The sequence below is a fragment of the Nicotiana attenuata genome, unplaced genomic scaffold, assembly GCF_001879085.1.
Source record: "Nicotiana attenuata strain UT unplaced genomic scaffold, NIATTr2, whole genome shotgun sequence".
Classification (NCBI taxonomy): domain Eukaryota; kingdom Viridiplantae; phylum Streptophyta; class Magnoliopsida; order Solanales; family Solanaceae; genus Nicotiana; species Nicotiana attenuata.
In genome coordinates this window covers 130,802-139,102 of record NW_017671942.1, presented here as the reverse complement: position 1 = coordinate 139,102, position 8,301 = coordinate 130,802, and the positions used below count along the sequence as shown (strand labels likewise).

General features: G+C 36.2%; 2 protein-coding genes across 2 annotated transcripts; one reads left to right on the top strand and one right to left on the bottom strand.

Annotated features, from left to right (window-relative positions):
• The first annotated feature begins 1,023 nt into the window (after positions 1-1,023).
• On the top strand, positions 1,024-3,198 carry LOC109210969 (aspartyl protease family protein 2-like). The gene has a single exon (XM_019374453.1). It carries the CDS (start codon positions 1,324-1,326, stop codon positions 2,968-2,970), a length of 1,647 nt encoding a protein of 548 aa, XP_019229998.1. The 5' UTR covers positions 1,024-1,323; the 3' UTR covers positions 2,971-3,198.
• A 1,922-nt stretch (positions 3,199-5,120) lies between these two features.
• LOC109210968 (uncharacterized mitochondrial protein AtMg00810-like) lies at positions 5,121-5,474 on the bottom strand. The gene has a single exon (XM_019374452.1). The coding sequence runs from the start codon at positions 5,472-5,474 to the stop codon at positions 5,121-5,123; it is 354 nt and encodes a 117-aa protein (XP_019229997.1).
• Between the last annotated feature and the right edge of the window lie 2,827 nt (positions 5,475-8,301).

The window sequence follows — 8,301 nt, the reverse complement described above, 5'->3', positions numbered from 1 at the left end:
TTAAAGTTAAATAAAATTTAAAACTAACTAAACTTAGTACCCCCCCACCCCCCCCCCAAAACCCCCCCTACCCCCCCCCTAAAAAAAAAAAAAAAAAAACATATCAGGTACGATAAAATATGAGTCAAACTATGAACTATGAACCTTGAACTCTAAAATCTGAACCCTGAACTTTAAACCATATATTTTGAACCTTAAACCTTAAACCATGAGAATGATAAGCCCAAAGTGAGGTGTCTCGTCAATTAATCCAACCCTCTACTAAGAAGTTTTATAAATTAGTTCTTTTCTTTTTTGTAAGGTGGAAATATATTCCTTTTGCTTGACATAATTTGACTAGTTTAATAAATAAATAAATAAGGACTTTTAAACTTTAAATTTTAAATATGATATACTCCCTCTAATCCACAACAACTAATTTTTAAGGTTTTGGTACAACCATCAAGAAAATTACGTAGATACTAATTAAGAGGATTATTTGGGTAAATTTCCTCAACATTAATTAAGGAGTATTGAATTTTTTGTTTTTTAGAAATTTATTCACATCATTTACTAGACGAGTAAATTTTAGAAAATAATATATCTGATACCTTCTTAATTTTTTAAAAATAATATATTTGACTCTTCCCCGGACCCTGCGAATAGTGGGAGCTTAGTACACCGAGATGTCTTTTTATTCTAGACCAAATTTATAAGGATAGAAAAATTAGTTATTATGAACCGAAGAATAATATTTATGCGGCTATAAAAACTTGTGATTAAAGGTAAAATAGAAAGCTCAAGTTAAACTTTCTCCAAATTTTTTAAAAAGAAATATACTACTATCATTCTTTTTTTGAAGGGATCAATAAAAAATAGTGTCAATTTTTTAGACAAAAGGAGTAATTAGAAGTACTGCTAGTTTAAACGAATTTATTTTTTATTTTAAAATTACTCGAGCAACGAAAGAAACCGCGTAAGGGGAAACTGGCCAATTGAAAAGCCAGCGTTGAAAGTCGTTTTTCAAGAATCAAACTCCAAGAAACTCCTTTTAAAAGCTCTATATTCTATAGCAAAGCAAAGCAAGACGCATGAACCCAATTCTCCTGACTTTTGGTCTGTCCCATGACAAAACCCAACTTCTCTTCTTACCAAAATACCATTTGTTCCTAAACTTTTACAACATTTTTATCCAATTCTTCCATTTTTTTGGCTTTCTTGATTTAAACAAACTGTATCAAAATCAAGCAGCTGAATTCTTTTATGTAGTTTTTTCTTGGTTCTATTGTAGCTACAGTTCTTTTTATATAATCTGAAAGAGAAAAGTTCAGACTAGTACTACTAATGGTGACAAAGTTTAGTATTTTTATTTTGGTGGTGTTGTTGAGGTTATGTTCATTTGGTTTTGTTGCCTCAAGGGAAATTCACAATTTTGGGATTAATCTGAATTCTAGTGCTTCTGGTATTGAATTCCCTCAACATCCAAGTTTCAACTCAGTTACTGCTTCTGGAAATTCAGACTGCAGTTATGGAACATCCAAGAAATCAGCAACCACCCATGTAATAATTCAAGAAGAAAATAATTCTGATGAAAAAGAAGATGAAGATTTAATGGTATCTGAAAACCAGCCAAGAGAGGCAGTCAAGTTTCACTTAAGGCACAGATCAGCTGGTCAAAATATAGAGGCAAAAGACTCAATATTTGAGTCCACAACAAGGGATTTAGGTAGAATTCAGACATTGCATACAAGGATTGTAGAGAAAAAGAATCAGAACTTTATTTCAAGGCAAACAAAAAATAGTGAAAAACCTACACAATCTTCTTCATTTGAATTCTCAGGTAAGCTCATGGCAACATTAGAGTCAGGTGTGAGTCATGGTTCAGGGGAGTATTTCATGGATGTTTTTGTTGGTACACCTCCTAAACACTTCTCTTTGATTCTTGATACTGGTAGTGATCTTAATTGGATTCAATCTGTTCCTTGTTATGATTGTTTTGAACAAAATGGTCCTCATTATGATCCTAAGGATTCTCTCTCTTTCAAAAATATAAGCTGCCATGATCCGAGGTGTCACCTTGTTTCATCTCCTGACCCTCCACAGCCTTGCAAGTCTGAAAACCAGACTTGCCCTTATTACTATTGGTACGGAGACAGCTCGAATACGACTGGTGATTTCGCGCTTGAGACGTTCACGGTTAATCTCACAACCCCTAGTGGGGATTCAGAGATCAAGAAAGTAGAAAATGTGATGTTTGGTTGTGGATATTGGAATAGAGGCTTATTTCATGGTGCTGCTGGTTTGCTAGGACTTGGTAGAGGTCCTCTTTCGTTTTCGTCTCAGCTTCAATCTTTATATGGCCATTCGTTTTCGTATTGTTTGGTTAATAGGAACAGCAATTCTAGTGTCAGCAGCAAACTGATTTTTGGTGAAGATAAGGAACTCTTGAAACACCCGAATTTGAACTTCACTTCATTGGTTGGTGGGAAAGATAATCATTTAGAAACATTCTATTATGTGCAGATAAAATCAGTTATAGTTGGAGGTGAAGTGCTGAATATTCCTGAGGTGACATGGAATTTGTCTACAGAAGGTGTTGGTGGAACGATCATCGATTCAGGAACCACTTTGAGCTATTTTGCAGAACCAGCATATGAGATTATAAAACAGGCATTTGTTAACAAGGTGAAGCACTATCCTATTTTAGAAGATTTTCCAATTTTGAAACCATGTTACAATGTTTCTGGAGTGGAGAAACTTGAATTGCCTTCATTTGGGATAGTTTTTGGTGATGGAGCTGTATGGAATTTTCCAGTAGAGAACTACTTCATCAAACTTGAACCAGAGGACATTGTTTGTTTGGCAATGTTAGGAACTCCTCATTCGGCCATGTCGATAATTGGCAACTATCAACAGCAGAATTTTCATATGTTATATGATACCAAAAGGTCAAGGCTGGGATTTGCACCAACAAGATGTGCTGATGCCTGATAGTGTTGTTTAGCTTTTTCGGGTTGAAGGTGGAAAACTGTAAACATAGTTGGGTTAAGGATTGTGTTCGTTCTTTTGCTGATTGTTGAAATAGTATAGATACAATATGTAGGTTATATCTTTTTCTCTCCTTTAATTTTAGGTGTTTAGATGATTATATGATTATACATTGTTTGACAGAAACTGATTATAATTTATTTAAGGAAACTTTTAAGAGCTTTTCACATATCTGAATGACTGCTTTTACAATTTACTCAGTACATTTTTCCAATTTAAACTTGGTTATTTTAGCTAGGAATGTCTCCAGAAAATAACTTGCATTTATTTGCTGTTGAGTTGCATCCCAGAGATTGAATGGTCAATTCAGAAATCTTAGAATTAATTTGTGTACTAAAAATGGCTTGTAGGTAAAGTTGTAGTTTATGCAGCCGCTTACAATAGCCCAAATACTCTTTCAGTAGAGAAGGGGAGTCTTGGCGTAACTGGTAAAGTTACTGTCGTGTGACCAGGAGGTTACGGGTTCGAGCCGTGGAAACAACCTCTTGCAGAAAATGCAGGGTAAGGCTACGTACAATAGACCCTTGTGGTCCGGCCCTTTCCGGGACGTCGCGCATAGCGGGAGCTTAGTGCACCGGACTGTCTTTTTTTTTTTGTTAGTCACATTGGATAGCATCTTCTGAATGCTACAAAGGCCAGACTCAAAATGACAATCATGCATCATTTTCTGGTTTAGAGCTGTTTCTAGGTGGTGTTCATGGTTGGAAGTGGTGTCCATATTTTTGGTTTTGTCTGATTTTTTTTATTCTACCAAATTTAGAAGCCTCGTTTCTCCTGAAGAAAATGTTAAATTTTGATGAATCAGAGTTTTATGCTCCAATGAAAACGACGGCTTAAATTGTCGAAGCATTTTTCTGGCCCATGCAATTCTTGATATTGATAGAAATTCTTATAAGTAGTTCCTACATTGTTTTTTTCTTTCCTTTTGAGTTTCGTAGGGTCCTCTGCCTTCACAACAGCTATGTTGGGGTGATATTTTTTATTCCTACAATTCCTTGATCGGACTTAATAGCCTGTTTGGGCAAGCTTCCAAATTCAGCTTATTTTAAGAAGTGTTTTTTTTAAAAGTGCTTTTTAAAAAAAATACTTTTGGTGAGAAGCAGTTTGTGTTTGGATACTTAATTTAAAAACTACTTTTGAGTAGCAATTAGTGTTTGGCCAAACTTTTAGAAATTATTTCTAAGTGTATTTTTTTCAAAAGTATTTTCAAAAAAGTACTTTTGGAGAGAAGCTACTTTTTTCTGTTTCTATTTCTCCTTAAAAAACCACTTTTTTTCTTTCTAAAAGCTTGGCCAAACACCTTAATTTTAGGAAAAAAGTACTTTGACCCCAAAAAAGTGCTTTTGCCTCAAAAGAAGCTTGGCCAAACAGGCTATAAATTAAGGCTTGGCCAAACAGGCTATCTGAATGAGATCACAAGATGTTATGTCTAGTAAGGAGACTTCATCGACAATGTCACGTGAGGGCAGCGGCAGACTAGGATTTAATCCAATGGTGTTGGAATATAAAGCAAGAAACGAGCAAAGGAATAAATGAGATATGAATATGCTGCTCATCATATTTTATTCAATAATCAAAGCCATATTTATACAAGAATTTATAACTGAAAAGCTCTAAAGAAAAGAAGAAATCAGCTGCAGATTATCCCTAACAGCTGTATCCTAACAAATAGCAACAGAAAGATAAGATTCTGCTAACAGTTACAAGGCTTATTTATCTCAACAACTTCCTTGCTTTGAGCAGATTTTGAACTTCAGCAGTTATGCAAAATTTTCAGCTGTTGAGGCAGTAACTTCAACACTCCTCCTTGACTCAAGAGCAGCAACACCAAGTTTTTCTCTAAGAAATTCAAATCTGGATCTAGGTAGAGCCTTAGTTAAAATATCAGCAATCTGAAATTCGCTTTTGCAATATACTACAGCTACCTCTCCATTCTTCTGCACTTCTCTTAAAAAATAAAGCTTGATCTTGAAATGTTTTGTCTTCCCATGGAACACAGGATTATTTGCAATAGAAATTGCAGCTTGATTATCAACAAAGATTCCAGTGCTCTTCTTTTGCTCCATGTAATAATCTGTCAGCAGTTTCCTAACCTAAAAAGCTTGATTCATCGCTGATGCAACTGCAACATACTCTGCTTCAGCTGTAGATTGAGCAACTACATATTGCTTCTTTGAACACCAAGAGAATGCACCAGAACCAAAAATGAAACAATAACCTGAAGTGCTTCTCATATCATCTAAGCAGCCCGCCCAATTGCTATCAGAATATCCATGAACCTGAAACTCTAAGGCTCTTTTGAACATGATGCCAAAATTAATAGTACCTTTGACATATCTAATAATACGTTTAGTTGCTTGAAAATGAATTTCACTGGCACGGTGCATATACCTCGAAAGTACACTCACATAATGAATAATATCTGGCCTCGTTGCAGTCAAGTACATCAGGCAACCTATCAAGCTCCTGTAAAGTCCTTCATCAATCCTTTCAGCTCATCTTCTTTGCAAAACTTCTCCTTTTGATTCATAGGAGTTGTCATAGGCTTGCAATCCTCCATTTTGAACTTTTTCAGTATTTCTTTGGCATATTTATGCTGGCATATAAAAATCTCATTTTGTTTTTGCTGAACTTCCATCCCAAGGAAGTAGAACATCTCACCAAGGTCTGTCATCTCAAAGACCTCCTTCATTTCAGTCTTAAACTGACTGATTAAGTCTGAACTTCTGCCTGTAACTAATAAATCATCAACATATAGAGAGACAATAATTAAATATGTTTCTTCCTTCCGGATATACCGTGTGGACTCACTCAAACTTTTCTGAAATCCTAAACTGAGAAGATGAGCATCAATCCTACTATACCAAGCTCTAGGAGCTTGCTTCAACCCATATAATGCCTTCTTTAATAGATATACCTTGTCTTCTTTACCTTTCACAGAAAAACCTTCAGGTTGCTCTACAAAGATTTCTTCTTCAAGGTGACCATTGAGAAAAGCAGATTTCACATCAAGTTGGTGGATCTTCCATCCATGTAAAGCTGATAAAGCTAGTAGCATTCTCACTGTATCCAAGCGAGCAACAGGAGCGAAAGTTTCTAAAAAATCCCTTCCAAACATTTGCGCATACCCTTTCACAACTAGTCTGGCCTTGTATTTACGGAACCATCAGGGTTGAGCTTGGTTCTATAAACCCACTTGACTTCAATAGCTTTCTTGTGTGATGGCCTATCAACCAGCTCCCATGTGTTGTTCTTTTCTATCATTTTCAGCTCCTCCTGCATTACAGTCCTCCATTTCTCATCCTTGGCAGCTTTTGGAAATCCTACAGGTTCTAAAATAGCAACAATACACCGTTGGTATATATCAGAAAGTGGTCTTGTGCCTCGGACAGGTATATCATCAACATCTTCATCTGGAAACTCTAGATTCTTCTGTTTTTCACCATCTTTCCAGTTTCAGGTGTAATTCTCCAAGAACTTGACATCCCTGCTAACAACGACTTTTTCATTTTGAGGTTGACAGATCCTATAAGCTTTTAAGATACTGCTGTATCCTACAAAAATTCCAGGTTCAGCCTTTTTATCTAGGTTATCTCTTTTCACCTGAGGTACATAGGAGAAACAAAGACAACCAAAAACTTTCAGATTTGTTAGCATAGGTTTGTAACCAAACCAAGCCTCAAAGGGAGTCTTCTTCTGCAAAGCTTTGGTTGGCAATCTGTTTAGCAAAAACACTGTAGTATTTGCAGCTTCTACCCAAAATTGCTTAGGTAACCCTTTTTCATGAAGTAAACACCTTGTCATTTCCATTAAGGTCCTATTTTTCCTCTCTACTACTCCATTTTGTTGAGGAGTGTATGGTGCCGTTAGCTGATGCTCAATTCCCGCTTCATCACAAAACTTGTTAAACTATTTCGAAGTATACTCAGTTCCATTATCTGTTCTTACCATCTGAATTTTACAGCCACTCTGATTTTCCACCAAAGCCCTATATTTCCAAAATACACCAGCAACTTCAGATTTAAAATTTAAAAATAAATCCAACAATATCTGATGCAATCATCAATAAAGGCAATGTAGAACTTACTGCCCTTCAAAGATGGTGTTTTTTGAGGTCCACCTACATCTATGTGAATAAGTTGCAGCTTCTGTCTTGCCCTCCAAGATGACTTCCGAAAAGGAAGCCTAGTTTGTTTTCCATACTGGCAAGCTTCACAAGCAGGTAGATTTTTCTCAATGCTTGGAAGACCTTCTGCTAGGTTTTCTTTCATGAAAAGTATTGCATCATGATGGAAATGTCCAAGTCTTTTGTGCCATAGTTCTGAGTTATTGGCTAACTGGACAACTGCGGCTTGTTCCTCCTCCAGCAGATTCAAGGAAAAGCTTTTGCCTCTCATCTTGACCTTGAACAACTCTTTGTTATCAGCATCCTTGATCAGACATGCTTTATCTTCAAATAACAACTTGAAACCATTTTCAAGTAGGTGCCCAACACTTAAGAGGTTTCGATCAAGATCGGGAACAAAAAGAACATCAGTTATAAGTTTCAAACCTGTAAGGCTTTCAATTGCGACAGTTCCTCTCCTTTCGCATCGAGTAATTATCTATTTCCAATCCTGACTTTGCCAATGACAGAGTGATCTAGCTCTCGAAAGAGCTCTTGATCATTGGTCATATGATTTTTGCATCCACTATCAATTAACCAGCTTTCAGAACTATTGTTGCTAGCAAAACAAGTTGCTACAAATAATTGTTCTTTTTGATGTTGATTTGCAGCGACGTTGGCTTCCTCATGTTGTGGTTGTGACTTTCATACCCTCTCAACATGGCCTAGTTGACCACATTTGTTGCACTTGACATCTAGTCTCCACCAACATTTTTATTGAGGATGATTTGTCTTTTTACAATGAGGGCAAGATGGAAGAGCTCCTCCCTGATTGTTATTGTTATTGCTTTGCCTTTGCTTCCTGTTCTTTTTCCTGCCTTTGTTTGAATCATTGTTCTGTGATTTAGCTTGAAAAGCTTCTTCGATAGAACTTTCCTTCCTTATTATTCTCCTTTGCTCCAATGCCTGCAAAGCTTTAACAAGTTCTGCCAAGGTGATACGTGACAGATCTTTGGAATTCTCTAAAGAAGAGATCGTGGCTTCATATTTCTCAGGCAGTGTTACAAGAATTTTTTGAACAATTCTTTCATCATTAAATTCCTTACCAAGCAATCTCACCTTGTTGGCTATGTCGAGCAATTGGTCTGAATAATCCTTTATAGTTTCTG